Here is a 24849-nt window from a genome sequence, read left to right as displayed (position 1 = left end):
AAATATTTTTTACTTTCAAAAATTCTAATATTTACCTTCTAAATTAATTTTTCACAATTCACAATCTAAGTTCCTTTAATTCACGTCTGAGTTTCTTTTCATGCCTCAACTTGGGATTTTTCTCCTCTTCAAAGCCTTCTGGTTGATTTTCCCTGAATTGCTTGTAAGGATGTTCTCTGAATTTCCTAAGGATTTCCTCTGTACTTTTGTTTTCTAAGCCATGCTTTGCTTTCCAATTCTCGAGCTTCTTCTGGAACAATTTAAAATCCCGTGTGAAGTAACTGATATCCTTGTGAGGGTTCTAAAAAGAAAAAGATCGAAAAAAGCATATTGAGCTTTTTCCCGGCTGGCCAGATGTACATTTCACAGAATTCATTTTTTTCAACTTCTCTTGCATCATCTGTCGTGTCAGTATTTTGTCAGTTCTTTACGTTCTTTACGCAATATCGTCAGTTAAATCAGCTTTTGTCGTAACTTCTTTTGACAACTTTTCAGGAGACGAAATTTTCAGTTCAGCATTATTTTTCTTAAAAATGAGCCCCAAATGCGATACTTTTGAGTTAAAATAATAAAAGTGGCACTAATAAACTGTAAGTTAACTCGAGAAAATCTTTATAAAATAATTTAAAGCTGAGATATTAAGATATATGTTCGATGAAACACAATAAGATTTTATCGTAACTTCCATCGTTTATATAATAATAATAAACATTTATTCATGCCCCAAGCAAAGCATCTTACAATTAAGGGACTATACAAATACAATGATTATTACTTTAAAATACAATCAGAATAAAGATTAACAAATAAATGAAGATATAAAGCCGTATCTTCAATTATATGGAGATCTTGGAAGTTACGACAATTTTCAAAAAATGCATTATATAAATTTCAATGATTTCAGTGATAATAAGCACCTTTATTTGACTAAATTAATTCATTAAACTCTTATCCCTGTCCCTAAAAGCTTCTATTTCATAAATTTTATTGCATAAATTTTGTGCGCCGTGTCGCTTGTTTTGTTTTGAACTAATGACAGATGGGCAGGGATTTTTTCTTACTTTTTTTCTCACAAATATTGAATTAAAATGAGTTAATGTTGCATTATTCGCACTGTCTTTGGATATTTGGAAGAATATGTGAACGTTTTAATGAGAAATATTACATATTTGCTGCAAATTACATGCCACGAAAACGAGCAAAAAAAGTTACGGCAAATGCTGATAAATTTTTCTTAATTAAGGGCACTTACAATAATTTTTCTTTAAAATAATTTTTAATGGGCTTATAAAAGTTTCTTTTTCTTAAGTGCGTTTAATAAACAAAATTACACCGATTCTAAATATGTATATATCCCAAAATCGCAAAAATGAAGTTACGACAAATGCTGATTTAACTGACGATATAAAATTCTAGTTTGAGATTTATTATATATCAATTTGAGCAATGATTTTTTTTGTCTCCTGAAAAAATGTAAAATGAGACTTTTTTATTCAGAATATTAGTATTCTTTTTTTATTTGTTGGGCCTGCGTATAATAATTTTCGTATCAAACCTTGTTATATACAATTTGTGTGCTTATTTAGTTTAAAAATAAATATGTTTTGCTTTATTTAATATTATGAATTTTAAATTAAAATTAAAAAAATCTGTTCAAACTGAAACTTTCAATAAGCCAATTTACATCAATTTATCAGGAATTATTGAAGTCAGGCAAAAACAGCCAAAATCGATTTCAAATAGTCCTCTCAGAATAATAACTAGGTTCCGCTAAGTGCGAGAGGCGGAAGAGGGGACGGGACAAAATTTGGGGAAACGGATATTTTATTATTCTTTCATGAGCTCTCAGTAAACCTAAACAATTAATAATGAGCATATTTTGATGTCAAATTTATTGCTCTACATCTACAACATTACCGAAGACTATTTTCTCTAGCTCAAAAGAAAATGTGCTTTTCGAACTATTTTCAAAAATCGATTTTGTGGAGATTTTCAAATTTGCTGGGACAAATTTTGTCAGATTTGGAATAATTTGTAAGGTTTTACTCTCGCAAATGCAAAATATATCAAATTGAAATATTTTATAAGAAATTTACTCCTCTACAACTTTTTAGAAAACTATTTTTCTCTATCATAACGAGAAATCTACTATTATTAAGATAATCTGTATTGTTATTTTTTGTAAGGCAAATATTTCAAAAAATAGAGCTCAAAAGTTCATTATTTTTATTTTCCATTATGCTTGCTCGAATCCCTTGAAGCTCTGTACATTTAAGAAGGCTCACAAAGGCCATCTATAATGAACATTTCAAGACTCAAACACTTTTATTTTGGAAAATGTTGTATATTGAAATTTTCGATTTGACAAATTTTGCTCCAGTCTCCTCTTTTACTATTGCGAATTATTACTCAGTCTTGGGACTTTAAGTAGGCCGGGAAACCTATCGGGGCACTGAAGAGCTTGAAAATGTACAAAATTGCGGAAAATGTGAACAGCTCAAGGAATCTGATAATCCTTGGAATATAAGGAACCCGACAAATTAATGATAAACCCCAGAAACCCATAGTAAGCCGAGAAACCGGGCAACCCGGGAGGAATCTGGGAAACGCTTGTGTATCCTAGAAAATCATAGATTTTATTCATAGAGAAAATTGTCAGACAGAAGATAAGGATTATGATGCTTATTTGCCCATTCAAACTTTACTCTGCAAAAATATTGGGAGAATTTCTTATTTTTGGATATTTCATTGGCTGTTGCTTTAAGTTTAAATTTTTATTACATACGAGCTACCCCTTGATTTATGATAATCTTTGCCATTTAATAGAGAAATGAATGGCGAATGATTCCTGAATACGAGAAACAATTAAAAAACTCAAACATTTAAACTCACATTAAACATAATTAGAATCGACGTGGATTTGATTAAGCGTTATGAGTCTGAGAAAATTTCAAACAGAGCAATAAATTGAAAAATATTACTTAGGGAAAAAGTGAAGGTTTAGTAATAATTCGGTTGGTGAACAAGCAATGTTAGAGGTGATTATGACCTGAAAAATTAAATGCTTAACAATCATAACATAAATAAAATATATATTGTTTCTTTATTAGAGGAAAGACACCAAAAATAAGATTTTTTTTTGTAAAGATCCTGATTTTCCTTAAATATTTCAGTTTGTGTTAAGGGACGGGTAATGAATGTGCAATCGTCGCAATGGTGGCAATGGTAATTAAGTTACTCACCCCGCGTTTCTTCCAGTGCTTGCATTTCTTTTCAAATTCCAAGAGATGTTTAACAAACTGCTCATTGGGCTTCACCTGTTCCCATTCGCACAAATCCATGATATACATCACGTAGTTGAAATTAGTTTTTGCACATCCTTGACGCAGCATAGCCCCAAGGATGGCGGTATTGAGCCGAATGGCATTGTTCTTCATCACCATTAGCAATTCTTCAGCTTCTGCCTGAGTCTGACATCCCAGAGCCATGACTCCGTACGTAACAATGTCTGGTAGAAGCTTAGCTGCATGAATCATGCTCAATACTTCCTTCGCACCAACATAATCGAATCTCATGCTGCGCTTTTTAATTAATACGTTGAAGAAGTCAACATCCGCTTGAACATTTTCCTGTTTCATGAATCTCAGAAGGAGTTTCTCAGCAGCTGTTGTTGGCGGGATTACTTCAATGAGTTCTGTGAAGGTTTTTATATCTGGTGTAGCTCTACAGATGCGCATTTCTTCGAGAAATCCTGCGATTCCGCCGAGAAGGAGAAGTCTGTCTTCTGGTTTTTTGACCTCTCCCAAAGCCACTAAACTGCCAAGATGAGGTGCAGTGCAGATTAAATTTGGTACACTTCCTGGATTTTCTGATTCAATTGAAAGTTCTGTGGATGTTGAATCTGGCTGAGTTTCATCTTCTGTTGAAAGTTTAGGATTGTTCAATAATTTCTGGTTACGGGCTATTGATTCAGTAAGAATTTGCTTTATGACACTTTCAGTTGTTTCCAGATCTCCCAAGCCACAATCCCTTACACACCTTAGGAGCAGATTGAAAGAAAATGCATCAGGAATGAGTTTTTTACCGCGCATTTTGTGCCAAAGCAGAAGAGCGTGCCGGAAGCCAAATTCCTTGTCTGAGATGCAAGATTGCAGGAGGAAGTTCATGGTAATGACATCGATTTTGAGTTTTTTACTTCTCATCTCATCCACGAGTTGGAAAGCTGTCATGAGATCCCCGCAGCGTCCATAAGCCTTGATCATGGCATTGTAGTTTGTAACATTGGGCTCGTATCCTTTCTGCAGCATCAAATCTCTGAGATGATTGGCCCTGTTGAGGCCATCTTCTGGCCAATAAGATGTTGCACAGGCATTAAATAAGGCCGTGTAGGTCCCTCCGGTTACCTTTAGATCTCTCTGCTTCATCCTGTTGTACAGCTGAAATGCTTTCTTGGTGTATCCGAGCCTTCCGCATGCCCCAATTAAAAGATTGTAGATGTAATTCTCTGGTTTGACTTTGTCTTCCTTGATCATTCTCACTTCTAGAACATCGATAGCTTCCTTGATCCTTTTGTTCTTAATGTGCGATTTTATCATGTCTGCGTACTGCTTTGTAGTGAGTTGCTGTGACCTGCTGGGTTTGTATGTTATTCTCTCGTGTTCAGCTATATCTCCAGGATCTTCGAAGTCCTCGTAAGTCTCAGAGAGTGTGGGAGGACCGAAAGTATCTGGATCAGACTGTTTCACGACAAAATCCCTTTCGGATTCACTTCTGACCAGGAATGTCGTGTGGAAGCAGGCCGGAAGATTTCTTAGGTTTCCAAGAGAACTACCAATTGGCGCTTTGTGGAGGCACTGGGAAATGGTAGCTGGGCTAGAGATGTATCTCCCAGCTGAAAATTGAGCAATTCTTCTAGCGAATTGCAACATTTTTAAGCACAATTCACTCTTTGTTTACAAAATAGACACTTTCCGAAAACTTCCATGCGGGAATCCGGATAGAGCATAGAGGTGTGAGCCTAGAGCGAATTAACCCGGCGGCAGTGAGGTCTTTGTTATAAAACCCCTTCTATGCGCCATAATTTCCCCTTAAATTTGACAGTGTGCTAAAATTTCCGAGAACCAAAATACAAGCATAGTAAATTTTGTGTGAAATATTTCATCAATTTTCACCTAAAATTCCTGTGAGAAAGTCCTTTTTGGTGCCGTTGTTGTGTCTAGCAGTATTATGTGCGTGCAATTGTGCTGTAATTAGGTGAAAATGATTGTCTGAAGTGGGCTAAAAGTGTATTAAAGAAGTTTGTTTGCGAAGGCAGATATACTATTTTTTTTTGTATGAAAGGAGAAAAAAATGGTGCCCTTGCCGCAGCCTTTTGTGGAATACGATTTCTGGTCTCGCACCGGAAATTCCACAGATCCCATCGAATTGACATGCCTGATGCCCACAGGAGTCCTCATACCACTGGTCACCCTGAGGAATTCTACACTGCAAGACATCAAAGAGGTGGGTATTAGTCGTAGGCGCCTTTCGCAATGCTCAAAAGACGTCACTCAGCCTACTTGATTAGTCACTCTGCACTTGTTTTTCACCAAGATTGTTTGTGCCTGTGGCTCGAGGGTTTTGGGTTTCTAGGCCCCCACTGTTTCTCTGACCTATAGAGGGGTTGGGCACCTTTGCCCGGCACAAATCTCGTCGCTTGTATCAGCAATTGTACTAATTACTTCTTAAATAACATTCAAGAGAAATTATATTGCTTATACTCAGGATTTAATACTCTCTTATTCCATTTGTAATACGAACCTACGGTTGTCACATCCTACTAGGGGGTCATTTGCTAATCTGTTTTGTGAACCTGAACCCCAAAGGGAAAGATAGACCTAAAGTTATCTTGAACATTATATGGACCTTTTCAGATCAGGAACTCGTAGGAAGTCCGGGAAACTTTGGGAATAAAGAAGAGTTTTTGGAAATCAATAGAAAACTATGGGGGAAGCTCAGGCAGAATTCTATGTATGGCCTAGTCTTTACATTAATATTGCCCCCTCAAATACCTATCTATTTATTTTTTTTTAAATATTTTTAGAAAAGAAACACTTCTAAAAGATTCAAAACTGGTTAATCCTTCAGTTTAATCAAGGGCCACTCGACATTCATTTTTCCATATTTTTTTGCATAGAGACATTGAAGACTAGGGTAAGTGTGCTAAATTCCGGCCAGCTTGCAATTTCGGCCACCTTTTTTGTTCCTCGAATTTCCATGAACTTTTAGATTTTACGTACTCTAGAGATTATACAATGCAAAAGAATAACAAAAAATGTAGCTTCGACAAACGAGATGACGTGAAAAAGGCATTGGAATAATTCCCGAAGGGCAAGGAACTATGACAATCAAGGTGGCCGAAATAGGGCACCAAAGGTATGTTTACATAATGTTTACAAGGTTCTAAGCAACACTCCTTAAGTAGAAGGAATGAAAAAAATCAATTTCTATTAAAGATATTACATTTCAAACTTGCATGCAAACTATGCCGAAATTTGGCACACTTACCCTAATGGCAAGTTTTTTCCCAAAACGTATTGACTTATCAGTCTGATGTAATTTGAAATTGTGCGTTAAAAGCTATCTATAAATACATATTTCATAATGTTCGCCGAAATAATACGAGAACTATGAGCAAATTTGTTAAAGTCGCGGTGCAATATCTGCAAAATTTTTAAATGAAAAAGTGAAAAATAGCTTCACTTTTTACTAGGCTTGATGGACCCCTGGTTTAACCCTTTAAGGACGATGGGGTCACCGGTGACCCAAAAATGAAATTTTTCCTACGGCCATCCAAAGTCGTGTTTTGCTCTAAAAAGTCGGAAAAAGTGATTTTTTCTGACCCCCAATTATTGACCCTTTCGTCCTTAAAGGGTTAAAGCTCCCATAAAGCGGTCTTCAGTACAGACTCTTCAAGCTCTATCCCAGTTTTCCAAAAATTCACCAATTTTAGTGAATTTAAAAAAAAGTCTCATATCAATCGTTTTTATATTAAAATTTTAAATTTAAATTTTTACAAAAATCTTGGGGTCGAATGATAATTTTTCGATACTATCGAATCAATAGTATCGATAAATCTGTATCCGTTAAATTAAATGAAGGATTGTGGAACGCATTGTTAGGCTATTAATTGTGGCATTCTGAATAGAATATGACAATGGATGTTGATAAATATTTGTATTAGCTACAAAAAGTACAGATATCGTTTGAAATTTTTAGAATCGATAGTCAATCGATACTATCGAAAAAAAGTTATCATGTTACCCTTGATTTTTGAAATTTTATGCAGCAGGTTAACCTTATTGATAAATCCAGAGTCTGAACTCTGCATAAAGGTTTGGGCAGACTTAACCCTTTAAGAACAGTGACGGTGTCCCATAAAGATATTAATTTTTCCTGACTACCTAAAATTATTTTTTTTTCTTATGTCTGTACATAATTGTAAAGTAGAAGGTTGAAAGAATCTAGAATAATTTTTGAAGGTCTCTAGCGTCTCTAGCTATTCGCTATGTAGTAAATATTTAAGCTAAAAAATGACGAATTTTTAAATTCTCAAATTCATCATTGATTTTATTTATTTTTCATACTTCCAATTTTTTTTAAGCTAAACTGTTTTGGCAATAAAAACTACAATACTCATATGTAATATTTTTCATTAAAGCGAAAAATATGTAATATTTTTCATTAAAACGAAAAATATTATTCATTGGTATTGTCAGAAAAATTACTTAAGCTTTTGGGCTATTTCTGTCCCTATCATTCATAGAAGCACAAAATACATCGAATCAGACTCTGTTGGACTTTGAAAGGTTAGATCTAAGACTTATCATTGATTATGTTTCTCAGTTTAATTTTTATTGTTGATTTTCAGTCCGTAAAAAGTGTCTCGTCGTTAAAGGGTTAACGACCGTTCGACCTAAATAGACTCAGGCTGATCGTTGAGAATATTTAGCCTTTAACTTTTTCGCGTCACACTTTTATTCAGCAGATGAATTCATGTAAAATTGAGTTTTTCCTAATGTTTTATGATCAAATATAATAGTTCAGAGAGGAAAAAAATTTTCCATTGCGTGAAAACTCGGAAAAACCCCGGGTCATATCTGACCCTATTGTCCTCAAGGGAAGTGTACATACCATTTTCAAAATCTATATCACGGGCTTTTTAAGAGTTTTTTTTTGCTTGAAGTTATTAATTTGGCCAAAACCATGACAAACTGGATTCTCTTGATGAACACTGTACTCCTGGTGTTCAAGGAATCTTCCTGGTAATCCCTTGAACAATCATTGTCACAATATTTTGAGTTGTATTTGGCAAAAATAAACTTATCCACATATTTATTCACAAACAATACAATTGCACAATATGGGATGCTTGCAGAATACTCTAAAATATTTCAAAATATGTTATAATTCATCAGATATAAGATGAAATGTGCAGGAGCAAGATGTCCCACCTGCATTTCACAAAGAAAAACAATGTCCCAACTACATTTCGCTATAGGTTTGGGACGAAAACACTGTTACTCTTGCGGACAATAGGGTCATATATGACCCGGAAAATTCTACACGCTTTTCTGGAAAATTGAGAGTAGTTTATTATATCAAAATATGCAATATACAATCTTTGGATATTCTATTTTGTGTTTCTAAAGAACTTTTTGCTCAAAAAAATAAATTAATATCAAAAATTTTGAAAAAGAAAAGTCATTTCACAAAGTTCGTAATGAGTGATTTTTGATCTCAAATATTTTCTTTTCCTGAATATCTGGAGTCTTGAGAAAATTAGCCAAGAATCTTACATCCTTCTATTATGATGTCGTGCACAAACGAATAGATTTCAATTAATGTAAACAGTCAAAAAAAATTGTTTTTTCCCCGGGTCATATATGACCCTAATGACGCGAAAGAGTTAAAATTTGTCAGTAAAGATTTATCCCAAACAGTTATATGTCTAAGGCTTCAGATCATCTATTAGAGGTCCTTTCGAGAGTTTTTTTCGGTCCCAAAAATGTGTATAATCCCGAGATTGAGTGTAGTTGCATACATTTAGGGGCATTTCAAAAATATTTTATAAAGGAACTCCTAATAGTAGGTAATTTGTATCAAATTCTTTCAATCCGTTTTCACTTAAACCGGACTTCCCTGTAACTCCTCACTGTCTAATTCTACCCCTGACTAATTCTATCCCGGTTCCCCCTATACAGGCTAGACCACAAACCGCGAGAAGGCTGCCGGTTTAAGACATAGTTCTGAAAGGACAGACCTTTAAGGGGGTGGCCTGAATTATAAGGTCAAAAAATCGTTTTTTTTTATTGTCTCAATTCTAGAAAAACACCAAAACCAATTCAGACGCCAATTTGAAATATTTTTGCAAGATACAGAGACAAAAAAATATTTTTGGAAGATCTAAATTTAAATATACTGAAAGGAATTAGTATTTCCCAGGATGCTTTACGTTTTCATCAAAGCAATTTGATGAAACTGATGTTTTAGTTAAAGTATAATTTTATTGATCAAATTAAAGGATATCGTGCACCGGATGCTTTCAAAGTTCCATCAGTTTGAAAATTCAAAAAAATTGACGTTTAAGCTTATACTTCGGGAGAGAAACCTATAAATAAATAATAAGGATTAAAGTGCAACTAAAGGCATGAGGGCAATTTCCCAGGGAGCCTTCTTTGAGACACAGAGTCATTATTTTTACCTCATAAAGTTAGCTTAGAAAATAATAACTTTTAAAGCTCCATATGACTTGAAGGTATCGTTCGGTGATAAATTTAAAAAGTTCCTTAAGTGATTTGATATAGGCATAGATAATTGATACTTCGAAGGGCCTGAAAGAACCCTTTTATTTATTTTTTAATAAGAGCTTTGAATTGATTCAAACGTCACCAAAAATATCCCTAAATTGAAAGTAAATTTATTCAAATTTTAACTCTTTCGCGTCTTTAGGGTAATGTCATGACTCGGGGAAAAAAGTTTTTTTGGGTATTTACATTAATTGAAATCTATCTGTTCGTGCACGACATCATAATAGAAGGATGTAAGATTCTTGGCTCATTTTCTCAAGACTCCAGTTAGATTTCAATTAATGTAAATAGCCAAAAAGAAACTTTTTTCCCCGGGTCATATATGACCCTAAAGACGCGAAAGAGTTAATGGAGCTTTTTTATTTGAATTACTAGATCTACAAAGTAAGGCTTACTACCAATTCTAACGGTGCTATCACACTAGGATTTTCGCAATTTAATTTTTAAATTCAATTGAGCCAATTGAGCATTAAAAGATTTCTAGAATTGACTTGAAAATTTTCACAGCCAGGACACATTTTGCAAGAAATTTGCTCAATTTTAAATAATGCCGTGAGAGTTTTGATTGTGAATGACTCTGAAAAATGTCTGATAGTTTTTAAAATGTAATATAAGTCACTTATCTGTTATTCAGAAGGATCCACAAAGCCAGAAGAAAGAGTTGTAGGGAATGAAAAGACTCTCAAACAGTCTTATTAAAAATCTGTGTGAAGTCGTACAAACAGCAGATTTCTTGGCACAATAATTTCTTTTGAATGGTTTTGGATAAACTTAGCAATTTGCTCATAATACTGAAGCTTCACTCCCGTACAAATTTATCACTATATCACTATTCTTATCTTATTTTTTGGCCACAAATAATATTAATTACTAGTAAATAAATTTAATAAGAACAATTTTCTCCAAAAGACTACTTGTTTAACTGCAATAAAATCGAAATTAATGAGCAATTTTAACATTTTAATTTGCTAAATTCAAATTTATTTGAGCAACCACATTTATGCTATTTTAACATATTTAAACAGGTTTTTGTGGACCAAGTATTAGTTTATATTAATAAATAAGTAAAGATCTATCAGTTTAATTTGTTTTTAATGCAAAATAACGCATAAGATCAATTCATCTGAAAATTAAATTGAATATACAAATTGAAAAAATCCTAGTGTGATAGCACGGTAAGACCATCCAAACGAATGCAATATTGATAAAGTCGAATAATAAATTCGACAATAATTTTAAAATACCAAAAATTATCTTAGAATAATTGCTGATACAAGCGATGCGTCTTTACACTGAGAGAAATCCGAAAAAGTTAAAATAAGATTCCGAAAATATTAATTTTACCCTGCAGTATTTATTGATCCAAACTCGGTGTAAATATTACCCTTTTTAGGTGTATTAGGGGTTAAAGTTACCCTTCTTTCATGTTATTTTTCACCCTTAAAAAGGTGTAAAATTAACATTAAAAAATGTTGATATATTTTTACACCTAAAAAGTGTTAAAGTTATGAGGAAAAAAAGTTAATTGCACCCCCGTTTTTTCTCAGTGTACATATTTAATATTTTCTTTTCAGGAATTATGGGAAAAGGCAGAAAAATATCCTCTTTTTGGGCATCTGAGGGATAAATCCATGTATGTTCTCTATGCACTGTCGGAATTCTCAAAGCCCGATGAATTATCAGATGAATCCAAGAGGATTTGTGATGTAAAGCCCTACTTCTGTATACTAAAAATATCGGAAAAGCAAATTTCCACCAATAACACTCTCAATAAGAACATTAACTATCTCATTGGCAAAGTTCCTCATGAGTTTTCCATGAAAAATCCCGAACTCAATGACTTTCGCTACAAAATGAGCCTTTTGTGTGATCAAATATCTCAGAAAAGACAGAAAATGACATGGACAGATAAGGTTCTGTATCAATTTCCTCCGCGATTGGCATCAACAAGAGAAATTCCGGAGACTGTTCGGGTGCGTTTTCGCAATGATCACTTTGTTCTTGTGGCAAAATTTGAGAATCAAGAAGCTGAGACATCATTTACGTTTAGTGTGAGATATGACATGACTCCACATAAACTCCTTGATACCATTCTCACAAAAAAAGCCCTTACCACCAATAAGCAACTCAATAGGGATCGTGTTAGTGATTATATACTGAAAGTTTGTGGTCAGGATGAATTTCTCTTTGGGGAATATCCCCTTGTGCAATTTCTCTACATCCAGGATACTCTGTCACGAAATGGAGTTCCTACTGTTGTCACTCAATCCATTAAGAATTTATCTGTGTTCGAGGATATCATCTACCAAGCACCAGAATCCCTAGAACGTATGAATCACAAGACACGACCAACGCTACAGCATCACAATTCCACGACGACTCTGCGCAAAAAGACAAAGTACATCCTTTCGTGGGATATCAATGAGCGCTTCCAATGCACGATAAATCAAATAAAAGATCTCAATTGTGACACAAATCGAACTGTTGAAGTGGGCATACAGGTGGGTCTGTTTCATGGGGGGAAATCACTGTGTGAACCTAAGCAGACCACCGAAAAGATTCTCAATAAGGAGGGCTTTGCGGAGTTTGAGGAAACGCTGACATTTGACATTTTTGTGTACAATATTCCGCGAATGGCCAGGCTGTGCATGGTAGTGTATGAAACGGCCAAGAGTGCAAAGGGGGGTGGGGTGAGATCGAGGAGGATAAAGGACATCAACAGGGATATGTACATCAATCCACTCGTATGGGTCAACACCACAGTATTTGACTACAAGAATCAACTGAAGACGGGTGCAGTGACTCTGTATGCTTGGGCGTACGCTGAGGATTCTCAGTCGGATGATCTACTGCATCCCCTGGGCACGGTAGAGCCCAATCCCAGGAATGACAAGTGTTCAGCCATCACAATGACATTCGACAAGTAAGTTCTTTTTCTCAATTATCCGGGTAAAATTAAGTACTTAATAAGTATTTATTAATAAGTATTTAATAAGTCCTTAACTCAATGACTTAATTTTAAAGAATTGTAGAACTATTTGACCCTTTAAGGACAATTGGGTCACCGGTGACCCAAATGACATTTTTCCTACGGCCATCTAAGGTTTACTAAGAGAAATCCGAAAAAGTTAAAATAACATTCCGGAAATGTTAATTTTACCCCACTTACCCCGAAATCGGTGTAAATATTATGCTTTTTAAGTGTATTATGGGTTAAAGTTCCCCTTTTTCATGTCAATTTTACCCTTTAAAAGGTGTAAAATTAACATTAAAAAATGTTGATATATTTTTGCACCTAAAAAGTGTTGAAGTTCTGAGGAAAAAAAAAGTTAATCGCACCCTCTTTTTCATTCTCAGTATTGGGTTTTGCTCTAAAGTCAGAAAAATATAAGAAAAAGGGAAAGATGTCAGAGCTTTGCGGCGAATATCGAAACTAATATGACATGACTCAGCATTAATACTAAGTACTTAATTAAAGCCTTTGCCGAAGTTCTTAATTAAGCAGTTTGTATTAAGAACATAAAAAGCCTGAAAAGTATTTTCACCTAAGAACCATTGTCTTTTGTGACAAATTCTCGTTGGAGCGACCTTTTTTCTTTAGCGGAATCCAGCACACTGACACTTTGTCAGCCGACACAACTCACTTCAATTTGCATTCGGAAATATTGTTTAAGCAGGGGCCTCTCGACATTTCATTTTTCCATTTCATTTGGAAACATTTGCATAGAGGCACTGAAAACTATTGGCAAGACTTTTCCTAAAGAGAAATGACTTATCAGTCTGATATATTTTGAAATTGTGCTTTAAAAGCTATCTAAAAATACATATTTCATAATGTTCGCCGAAATAATACAAGAACTACGAGCAAATTTGTTTAAGTCGCGGTGCAATATCTGCAAAATTTTTACAAGGAAAAGTAAAAAATAGCTTCACTTTTTATTAGGCTTGATGGACCCCTGGGTTAAGGGAAGGGATAAAAAAAAAGTGCCTGCAGAAATAGCGATCGCAGCGCCATAAAGAGGATACAATAAAGAAAACTGAGTCTTTACAGAACTACTTAGATCCAAAGACAATGCTAAGAACTTAATTAAACACTTTCAAGAAAGTACTTTTTAAGTAGTCACCCTAACGCCTATAAAAGAGTTTTTTTTTTTAATTTCTGAAAGAAAAACCAAAAAAAAACTTCTGCTTAATTGGTAAGATAAACATATAACTACCAACTTTGTTAGGTTGTTCGAGAATGCACTTTTTCTCTAGCTGCAACTGTTGCCGGACGAAATTGTTGTCCTCAAATCCCTCAGTAGAAGTATTTCAGTTAGGTCCAGGTCAAAATCCTGAATGCCAAAATCCCAAAAGTCAAAAACCCGAATCTTAAAATTATTACATATTATCCTCCGTATAATTTCGACCCTGTTAGGACGTTAACCATTAGGGATTTTGGCTCTCTGAATTTTGGCTTTTCGGGATTTTAACTTTCGGGATTTTTGACTTTCTGGATTTTGTGCTTTCGAGATTTTGTCTTTCAGGATTCGGGATTTTGACCCGTTCAAGATTTTAACTTTCAGGATTTCAATCCATCCATTTGACACGAATCCCCGTCAAATTCCCGGAAGCCAAAATTCCGAAAGCCAAATCCCGAATTCTCAAAAGTGTTATAGCTAATCCCACGATAGCACCCGCGCTTGCTGGAGGCAAAGGGAAATTTTCTGTGTCTTGGAAAATTATTTAACACAGTATCCTCCATATAATTTCACCATTAATTATCCTCCATATAATTTTTGAACGTTCAGGATTTTGGTTTTCAGGATTATGGCGTTCGGGATTTTGGCTATCTTCGGTATGAAACATATGTATGCTTCATATCGACGCTTTCATAAATAAATGCCGTATGGATTTTTGAATTCTACAGAGAGAGCAGTACAGTACAGTCTTACAAATTCGAACGCTCGGTGGGTATTTTTGACATTTCTTACCTCGCAAATTCGAACAATATTTTCAAAACTAACGGAATTTATTTGAGATTAAATTATACTTTGAATCAAAGACCCGTATTTTCTCACAAATTTTCCTGGTGCCGAATTTCCTTTTCTTAATTTATGTAAATATACAGAAAGCAGCATAGAAATATGATCGACAACACGTTTTTTTTTTAACATCACCCCACAAATGACATTTTGAATTTAACCGTCGCGTCGTTCGCATTTGAGATATTCTGATTTGAGAGACTCTACTGTAATCCCACAATTTTTTTTAACTTCAAAGATATCTACTTTCTGTCCCCTGCGGGGACCACGTTTCTCAACATCTTTTCGCATTTCGGACGATTTCTGAAAAATTATGTCATTTTGTCCGTCTGTCCGTCCAGCCGTTACTATATTTATCTAAAGTTCAGACGGTTAGAGAAAGAGACTTGTTTGGGCTCGCTGGAAAAGCTAGAATTTTCAATAAAACTGAACCGGTTCTAAACTGGTAATGAACTAGTTCAAAACCGGTAACTAATTTTTGTTCGAATTCAATTATATTATTCCTAGGCTGTATTTTGGGCAATATTTTGAGTGATTTACAAATCGATTCAAACCGATAAACAGTAAATGATGCGAAATTACTTTTGTAATATAGCATCTGAGCAACGAGTTTGAATACTTCGCAAAGTTTGGAACGACGCATTGCCATACCTTTAATTTTGTACTCGAAATTGCTTTTATATATTTTTCACTTTTTTATTTAAATATTTTTCAAAATTGTTTATCTAATGATTTTCTTGTGTCACACTTGTTTTTCTGCAAAGTTCGAGCAATAAAAATTACATAATAGAAGTTTACTGTTGATTTATCTTTTCAGATACTAGAAGTTTAGAAAAAATTCGTTGCATAATGTTAATTTTAGTGTAATTTTCAGTAATTGACTATCTACCGCAGCTCGTTGAAAAAAAAATAGACACAAAAATGACAATATTAAGACATTCGTTCTCCATATTACCATCGCGGCAGGACCACAATATTACTCCTAAACATCTTATGAACAAGAAACGTTACCTGAAATCCAATCTCTAATATTTCCCATGCCTAAAAACTTTTCGAAACAAAATTATTTAGCAAACGTACGACTTTATTCGCAACGGAGCGTGTTAAATATATTATGAGACTTAATAATTTTTAAATTATTAATTCCTTATCATCCTTATAAATATTTGAACTCTTTATGTTGAAATCCAAAATTTGATCTTAATATAACTTCAGTATAATTTATTCGGAAGAGAAATTCAATGAAACATTATAGTCTTAACCGAAAATAATGATTTTCTAAAGGTATTTGCATCTTTTAATAATTCATCACTTACATTCGGGAACGGGTTCATCTTCTCCTTCTTTATAGTCGTCTTGGAGGTATCTTGAAGTGAGATTTAGTGGAGCGTTTCCTGAAGGATTCTCTCTTTTTTTTGGAGTGTTTGGTAGTTGCGCACTTGTCGGAGGGTGCACTTGAGGGTGCACTTGTCGCATTTATTCACTAGAGTTTCTTCAGTTTTCTCAACTTTGCTCCCTTTTACCAACGAAATGAAAAAATGCTTCCGTATCGCAAAAGTTTTACTTACAAAATGAGTTTTGTTCAATAGATTACTGAGCTTTTTACTAAATTTTTAAAATTGCATGTTCCCTTCGATTCTTGCCAGCATATTACAGTAGATTTACTCGATTTACTAGAGCACAAAATAACTTTTATAGTCAAAACTATAAAAGACTAAAATTATTAAAGACTAAAAAATTTATTTTTTGACTATTTTTTATTTTTTATTTTTGGAACACCGGTGTCCCACTCGTCCTTAAAGGGTTAAAAAGGCTCTAATTAGCGAATTTTCTGACCGATATGGATAAGTTCGGTATCATTTTAAAGGTCTTTGGATCTCGGACAGATTTCAATTGGTTTCCTGAAAAAAAAGAGGCTACGATTAATTTTTTTTTCCTCATAACTTTAACACTTTTCGGGTGTAAAAATATATCGACATTTTTTAATGTTAATTTTACACCTTTTGAGGGTAAAATCAACATGAAAAAAGGGTAACTTTAACCCCCAATACACCTAAAAAGGGTAATATTTACACCGTTTTCGGATCAATAATGCAGGGTAAAATTAACATTTTCGGAATGTTATTTTAACTTTTTCGGACTTCTCTCAGTGTTATGAACTGGTAGTGGAGCGGTATTGTTTTTTTTTTTATTATAAGCAGCACGAGCGTTTATAGTTTCTTATCATTAAGTTTGAGTACTTTCTGATTGTACGATTTCAACAGTTTCAATTCTAATCTTTTGATTTTAAGTGGCCATACTTTTAAATCACAAAACCTGAGAAGAAACTGGCATTGCCTTTATTTTTTAATAGCTACAACACGGACAATACGATAATGTATCCGTCGGAAGACAAGATTCTGGAGCATGCATCGCGTCTAGCTAAACAGGATAATTTGAACAGGGATAGTGCTCAGGATACACGGACAATTCGTGAGATTCTGTCGCCGTACCTGAAGAATGATCGTCTGCATGAGATGCATGAGCAAGAGAGGAATGCAATATGGGCCAAACGGTATGATTGTCTCCACGATGAGCCAGAGGGATTACCGTGTTTGCTTTTCTGTGTGGAGTGGAATGATAAGAATGAAATTTGCGAAATCACGAGTCTCTTGAAAAAGTGGAAGTCGGTGTCGGTGGAGCGTGCTCTGGAGCTGCTCGATTATGCGTATGCTGATCAGACAGTCCGGAGATTTGCTGTGAATTGTCTGAGACGAGTGCGAGATGAGGAATTGCTGCTGTATCTTCTGCAATTGGTCCAAGCCATGAAACATGAATCATACTTGCATTCGGATCTCGTGGAATTTCTGCTGGTGCGTGCCCTCAATAATCAGCGCATTGGGCATTTTCTGTTTTGGCATTTGCGATCGGAGATGCAAGTGCCATCTGTACAAATTCGTTTTGGCTTGATACTAGAGGCTTATCTCACGGGGAGTCAGGAGCACATCCCCATTCTGCTCAAGCAGATGCAGTGTCTGGAGAAGCTGAAGGAGGGCTCTGAGTTGGCCAAAAAGGGCAACAGGGAAAAGGGCAGAGCGCTACTGCAGGATTTTTTTGGTGATAATCACGTCTCAAATACCATCTCAAATGTCGTTAGCCCACTCAATCCCAGTTTTCGATGCAAAGCTCTCAGGTGAGTCATTAAGAAATAAACCTATTCTTAAAATTTGATTCCCAATTTTTAACTTAAAGTTTTTGAAATTGCAAAGTAAAAAGTGTAAATTGAAATCAAATTAAAAAAAATGGTGCATTCCTTTGAAAAAATTAAGGTTTCTATCTAACAAAATCATTTTATTTGCTTTATCTTAGTTTGAATTTTTGTTAGAAATGTTTAGAAAGTTAGAAAAAAAATAGAGGAAAGTTTGTTAAAAAAAAAGGTTAAAATAGAAGGCAGAAAAGGACTTTGAGGTTATGAAAGAGAATTTGAGGTTATGTGTGATTTTATTTCGACATTGAGAGTTTTTGTTTCGTGGCAAAAAAATTCCTAGTTCAATAAAATGCAATTTTTTTCTGATAATTACAAAATCACCAGAAAAATATGTTTTCGAAATTATTAATTACTTGAAATTTTTTTTGAAATAACCGTAATTTGTTACGTTTTTGAGGTTAAAATGTTATGCATTTTAAATTTTTTTTTAACAGTTTTTTCCCAGTTATTTATCTAAGTTCTTCCTACCGAAATTTAAATATTCTAATGGCATAAACGGCATAAAAGAATGTCGTGAATGTTTAAGGTTAGGCTTAGCATAACCTCAAAACTTTCGTATCAACCTATTATTGGACAAATTAAAGAATTAAACTTATACCATCCTTGGCACGCCTTATAGAATAAGATACATAAATTCATACATGGCTTAAAAATATTATATATTAAAGTTACAAGTTTCATATATATATTTTTCACATAAATTAATAAGGAATCAGTGATAATACCAGATCAGCTTTAGATGAAGTTCTTTGCAAGTAATCTCGAAGTACTTGCAATTTTTTGATTATGAGTTAAAATTTGTAAATCAAACAAGATTTTCACTGTAAAAATGACATCTTATGTATTAGCAAAGATACAAACCATTTTTCGAATGAGACGAGACACCAACCATTTTCGCGTGGATTTTGTCTCACTTGAGGGCAGTATAAAACTGACTCATCGCGATTCTTTGCACCAAAGGATCTAGGTGTCTTAAGGGGCAAAAGAGTGTGGCCTATCAATGATAAAGTCTCGATTACAACATAAATATGCGATATCGAAATTTCGAAAATCGATTTCTAATAGATATAGCTTATCTCAGGATACATACAGGGAAATGCAACTCATATTTGTGAATTCCTACTGCAGACTTACGAAATGCTATTAAATTGCATAACACACAAACAAGTTCGTAAAAGTTTGTACTTTTTCACAAATATTGATCGTAACATGATCATTTAACAAGCATTTTAGCTGAGATTCTTTAAAATCTCAGCTGTTGTGGTCCAAGGTGAAATTTGACCTCGTCAGATCGAGCACAAATTTTGGATTTAGGGCAGAATCACATTGACAGTAAAATGCTCACCGTCACTGTCAAAGCCATCACCGTATTTAGTTGATTTACGCATTTTCATTGCAATTTTTACGCAAATTTTCCATTACGTTATTATATTACCTTGTCTCATACTCAGTGGCACTAGGTGAAAATAGTATAAGAAAATTGAATAAATAAAACGAAAATGCGATAAACGGTAAGCAAGAAAAAAACTGTAGGATTTTTTGCTACAGTTTTTCGTACAGTTTTTTTGCTCAACGTTTATCGCATTTTCGTTTTATTTCTTCATTTTTGTTATATTATTTTCACCTAGTGCCACCGAGTATGATATAATGTAACACGGTAATTGAGAATTTGCGTAAAAATTACAATGAACATGCGTAAATCAACGAAGTACAGTGAGGGCTTTGACGGTGACGTTGAGCATTTTACTGTCAATGTGATTCTGTCCTTACACGTTTTGGCACTCATAGATCACGAAAATCATATGTTCCAAAAATCGATTTTCGTGGGCGTTCCGTCCCGTCCGGTCCGGAGTGCAAACGCTTCTGGAGAGAGAACGGAATGAGATATCGACGAGCGGTTTTCGGCAAAGGTTAAATGTCGACAGCTGGCTAGAAGTAGGTGATGTCGCCATTTTGGTACACCCCCAAATTTTGTTTCCGCAATAACTCAGTTCCTATGGCATCGATAAATTTCAAATTTTGATAGGTAAGGGCTTAAAAAAATGTTAGGTCCCCGACCCCCTGTCCAGAGCTAGATGGGGTCAAAAATTCAATTTCCAAATGGTGATATCTCTGGTTCTAATTATCAAAAATTGGAAAGACATTGGTGTTTTGGAAAGCTCTCATGGAGTACTATAATAACTCTTAAGACACCCCAATTTTATCCGATTTAATCGAAGGTCCGCTTAATCGAAAAATCAATTTTCGAAAATTAAATTTCGAATATTTCGAAAACTAGACGATGCTTTTTCTTTAAATTTTAGTATGTTGTAGCTGAGGTCGAGACCTTTCCAAAGGTGGGTCGCACTCCTCCCTCGATGTTCCCTGACCCGAGCTATAATCAAAAATGTCTTAACCGGATCATATTTTTGGTGTTTATAAATCGATTTCGATGAAATTAGTAAATAGTCTGTAAAGAATCATAGCTACCATAAGCTTATCTGGGATTATCACTAGTTTTCAGAATGCAATTCCTCGTAATTTAAGAGGCTAAAAGCTTTTAGTCCTTTTAGTAAATGATCCCTTTGATTTAAAATCCAGAACTGACAAGTGCAAAGTGATGGATTCCAAGATGCGTCCACTGTGGATAGTGTTTGAAAATGCAGACACTCATGGAGATGATATTTATGTGATCTTCAAGAATGGTGATGATCTACGGCAGGATATGCTGACGCTACAGATGCTACGGATAATGGATCGAATATGGAAGAGTCATGGGTGAGGGATTACAAGAGGATACATATTTTCCTTTTGCTTTTTTGAGAGTAGGTTTTTTTTTTAAAAAGAGACTTTTATTTCTTTGGGCAGCTATGACTTTAGGATGAATCCTTATAGCTGTATCAGTATGGAAAGGCGTTTGGGAATGATTGAGGTGGTGCTCAATGCTGAGACAATTGCCAATATTCAGAAGGTGAAGGGAATGTTTTCGGCAACGTCACCATTTAAGAAGGGATCTTTGTTGACATGGTTGAGGGAACACAATACGACAGATGAATCTCTTCAGCGAGCAATTACCGAATTTACGTATAGCTGTGCCGGATATTGTGTTGCAACGTATGTTCTTGGTGTGGCGGATCGTCATTCGGACAATATCATGGTTAAGAGGACGGGACAGCTCTTTCATATTGATTTTGGGCATATTCTTGGGCATTTTAAGGAGAAATTTGGCTTTAGGAGAGAAAGAGTTCCATTTGTGCTCACACATGACTTTGTCTATGTTATCAATAATGGACGAACTGATCGGGAAGCTGATGAGTTCAGGACGTTTCAGAATCTTTGTGAGACTGTGAGTTTCTTTTTTTGGGATTTATTTTTTGTTCATTTAACTTTTTGGTTGGGAAAAAATTGATGGAAATCTTGATTTTTTTTACAGGCATTTCTTATATTAAGACAACATGGATGTTTAATACTCTCATTATTTGCAATGATGATCTCAACTGGACTACCAGAATTATCTTCAGAGAAAGATTTAAATTATTTAAGGGAAACACTGGTAAATAAGTCAAGACACAAAAAAGAGAAAAAAATTATCAAAGACACCAACCAAGTGGCTAACTTTAATTTTTGTTTTTTTTTATTATGCAGGTTTTAGATTTACCTGAAAATGAGGCACGTGAGCATTTTAGATCAAAATTTAGTGAAGCTCTGGCAAATTCATGGAAAACCTCCCTCAACTGGGCATCTCACAATTTCTCCAAAAATAATAAGCAGTGACAATATTTTACTCTTTAATCATCTGCCAGCAAAAAGTGAGAGAGAGAGAGAGAGGATGTGTGTGGATAAAAAAAGAAACAAAAGTGTGCAGAGGACGTTTGTGGAGCATAAAAGGTTAAGTTTAAAATAATTTTTAAGAATTTTCACATGGGCATTGAATGCGTTACTAATTCACAACTAATTTAATTTTGTGCGAAAGAGTATGCAAGTGAGAAAAATGGAATAAAATTATTTTCCACTGGACTTTTGGTTTTTTGTTACTGCAGCAAGAAATTGCATTTACAGTAGACTCTCGCTCAATTGGCTCTTTTTCAATCGGGTGAAAAATTTTGTTGACAATTTTCACGTTTAATTATGAAGCTAATTTGTTCAAATTCGCTGTATTTCTTCCTATTTTATCGTTATTCTTTATAATTGAGCGTTTTTTGTGGAATTTACAAAGGCTTTGACTCCCAAATCTGTCGATAAACCGGATGACATTTCGCCCCAAATGCCCAATTGAGAGAGAGTCTACTGTAATAAAAGGAAGTTAATTTGGCTGCGATTGTTGATAGGAAGGATTTTGCTACTAAACGGTCAGTAAACGACATATTTGGTAAGTAGTTTTTTAAAACGATCTTTATTTTTTTTTTAGTAAAATTATGCAAATATCTATTCAAAGGGATTAGGCTATTCTGGATATTTCATTAAGTTTTTACCAAAGAAATATTGTGAGTTATTGAATAGATAGAAGTCTAAAAATATTATTCGACCGGTAGGATTGGTAAAGTATAGTCGGACGAGTAGGGGAATTCTGTAACAATCATGACAATGTCATATGACAAATTTTCGTGGTCTGAAAATCTTTAAATTCGATTATCTCGGAAACTATGAGAGATAGAGGTTTCAACTTTACATGCGTTTAGAACCGCGAAGAAATACACGCCCCGCGAAAACCAGTAGAAAAAAAAACAGCCGAGTGCAACAAATCTGTTATTCTGTTCCAACTTTCAGGAATAAATTTATATAAAATAAAATAAACTCAAATTTGTAGGCATTCCACCGTATCGAAACGGTACCAAAAGAAAACTCTAACAAAATTGTAACTGTATTTCGTAACAAAACAGTAAATAATTTTTTTTTGGATCAAATTATCTTCTCTAGGACAAATTCATTCCAAAAAAAATTGTTCGAAGGAAAACTTGTTCCAATATTTTGGTCAGTGTCCAAAAGTTTTTACTGTGTATCACGAAAATTGCCACAGATTTGGCGTCCTCCTCGCTTCGTTGGTGACAGGTGACTGAGTGTGAGAGGAGGGATACGTTTTATACTAGACGAGCTATTTTTTGGAACAAATTCGTTACTAATATTGATTATCTTTTTGAGTCTCGTAAAATGAACAAGATTGTGCCAAAAATTATGGTGTTCGTGGACGAGCTAATTTTTGGAACAAATACGTACCGAAATTTTTTATCTATTTTTTAACTGTATCTTCTCTAGGTACAAATTGATTTCAAAAAAATTTGTTCGAAGGAAAACTTGTTCCAATATTTTGGTCAGTGTCCGAAAGTTTTGACCGTGAGCAGGGTTGCTATCCCTAAAATGTATGATCAGTGCTTGAGACTTTTTCGCATTTAAGTCAAGACTATTACCTTGCTAAAGGCATAGAAACAAATTCTCTCCAAATCATCATTCACTGATTCTTTTGAAGATCGTCGGCATATAAATGATAACCCAAAGAATCTAAAAGTACAGTAGACTCTGTCAAATTCGGGCATTTGGGACCAAAATGTCACCCGAATTAGAGAGAAATTCGGGAGATAATTTTTTTTAAAATGCAACGATTTTTTATTCATCTGCATTACACATACAGTAGAGTCTCGCTCAATCGGCTCTTTTTCAATCGGGCGTCAAATTTTGTTGACAATTTTCACGCTTAATTATGAAGCTAATTCGCTAAAATTCGCTATAGTTCTTCCTATTTTATCGTGATTCTTTATAATTGAGCGCTTTTTGTAGAATTTACAAAGTCTTTGACGCCCAATTCTATCGCTAAACCGGATGACATTTCGCCCCATATTCCCGATTGAGAGAGAGTCTACTGTATTGAGTTTACAATATTATATTTATTGTAAATTTCATTAAAATCCCAAAATAATGCAAAATCACATGAAAACTAAGACAAACCATGGCAAATTTGAGCATACTTCCTTCATTTGATAATCGTAATCAAATTTGAAAACCGACAACAAACGTTTTTTCAAATGTAACTGCTGCCCGAATTAAAAACTAGCCCGATCTTAAAAGAGCCGAATTAGCGAGAGTCTACTGTATTTGTGGGAGATCATTTAAAGGAAAAACAGAATGAGCTCTAAAATACTGCCCTGAGGAGCCCCGGTAGTGAGATTATGGGGAGACGAATTTGATTCATCAGACCTCACTACTTGTATAAAATCTATCTGAAGCTTGTTACAAAGTAGATCGTGAGGAATGCTATCAAAAGCTTTAAGGCCTCTACACACTAGAGAAATTTATGTCCATAAAAATAATAGTAATAATAATAATAATAATGCTGGCACAACATTCCATGAAGGAACAAGGCCTTCCTGCAAGGGGATTTTTAGACACGCATTATTATTTTTTCTTGTACGGGATGAGGTTGTCAGTACCATGCCCGTGGAATCAAGTGCAGTGTAGCTCACTGAATGCAATCCGAACACCTTTAACGCCAGAAAAATTCCTGGTAACCTAAAGGGGATTCGAAGCTGGGACACTTGCATCGTAGAGCGAGTGCTCTACCACTTGACCCATTGAGTGCCCTCCGAAAAAATTATAAATTATAAATAAGCCATATTGAAGCAAATTCCCTACGCTTGTGTAGAAAAAACTCTTCAATATGGATATAAATTTCTCTAGTGTGTAGGGCCCATTAGAAAAAACTTAGGACCAAAATGGCTTTATCCAAGGCCAAATCAGTGTAATGTGAATAATTCCATCA

At 34.6% G+C, this 24849-nt stretch overlaps 2 protein-coding genes across 2 annotated transcripts; one reads left to right on the top strand and one right to left on the bottom strand.

Moving 5' to 3' along the window:
* Nucleotides 1-47: 47 nt before the first annotated feature.
* LOC129804325 (pentatricopeptide repeat-containing protein 1, mitochondrial) lies at nucleotides 48-5113 on the bottom strand. Its single transcript, XM_055851515.1, has 2 exons — nucleotides 3243-5113; nucleotides 48-301 (listed from the first exon to the last, which is right to left on the bottom strand). Exons 1-2 carry the CDS (start codon nucleotides 4926-4928, stop codon nucleotides 59-61), a joined length of 1929 nt encoding a protein of 642 aa, XP_055707490.1. The 5' UTR covers nucleotides 4929-5113; the 3' UTR covers nucleotides 48-58.
* A 236-nt stretch (nucleotides 5114-5349) lies between these two features.
* Nucleotides 5350-22115, top strand: LOC129804305 (phosphatidylinositol 4,5-bisphosphate 3-kinase catalytic subunit beta isoform). Its single transcript, XM_055851473.1, has 7 exons — nucleotides 5350-5502; nucleotides 11423-12771; nucleotides 17226-18044; nucleotides 20700-20876; nucleotides 20967-21444; nucleotides 21532-21651; nucleotides 21744-22115. The coding sequence occupies exons 1-7, from the start codon at nucleotides 5350-5352 to the stop codon at nucleotides 21870-21872; spliced, it is 3225 nt and encodes a 1074-aa protein (XP_055707448.1). The 3' UTR covers nucleotides 21873-22115.
* The last annotated feature ends 2734 nt before the right edge of the window (nucleotides 22116-24849 follow it).

Source organism: Phlebotomus papatasi, chromosome 2 (genome assembly GCF_024763615.1).
Source record: "Phlebotomus papatasi isolate M1 chromosome 2, Ppap_2.1, whole genome shotgun sequence".
NCBI classification, from domain to species: domain Eukaryota; kingdom Metazoa; phylum Arthropoda; class Insecta; order Diptera; family Psychodidae; genus Phlebotomus; species Phlebotomus papatasi.
Note: the sequence above shows the minus strand (reverse complement) of the source record. Positions and strands in the feature narration are given on the sequence as shown.

Coding starts and splice junctions, on each gene's coding strand:
- LOC129804325 (XM_055851515.1), bottom strand. CDS start 4,928: ATGTTGCAATTCGCTAGAAGAATTGCTCAATTTTCAGCTGGGAGATAC. Junction 302..3,242: donor AGCACTGGAAGAAACGCGGG/GTGAGTAACTTA, acceptor TTTTCTTTTTAG/AACCCTCACAAGGATATCAG.
- LOC129804305 (XM_055851473.1), top strand. CDS start 5,350: ATGGTGCCCTTGCCGCAGCCTTTTGTGGAATACGATTTCTGGTCTCGC. Junction 18,045..20,699: donor TTTCGATGCAAAGCTCTCAG/GTGAGTCATTAA, acceptor TTTAAAATCCAG/AACTGACAAGTGCAAAGTGA. Junction 20,877..20,966: donor CGAATATGGAAGAGTCATGG/GTGAGGGATTAC, acceptor TTCTTTGGGCAG/CTATGACTTTAGGATGAATC.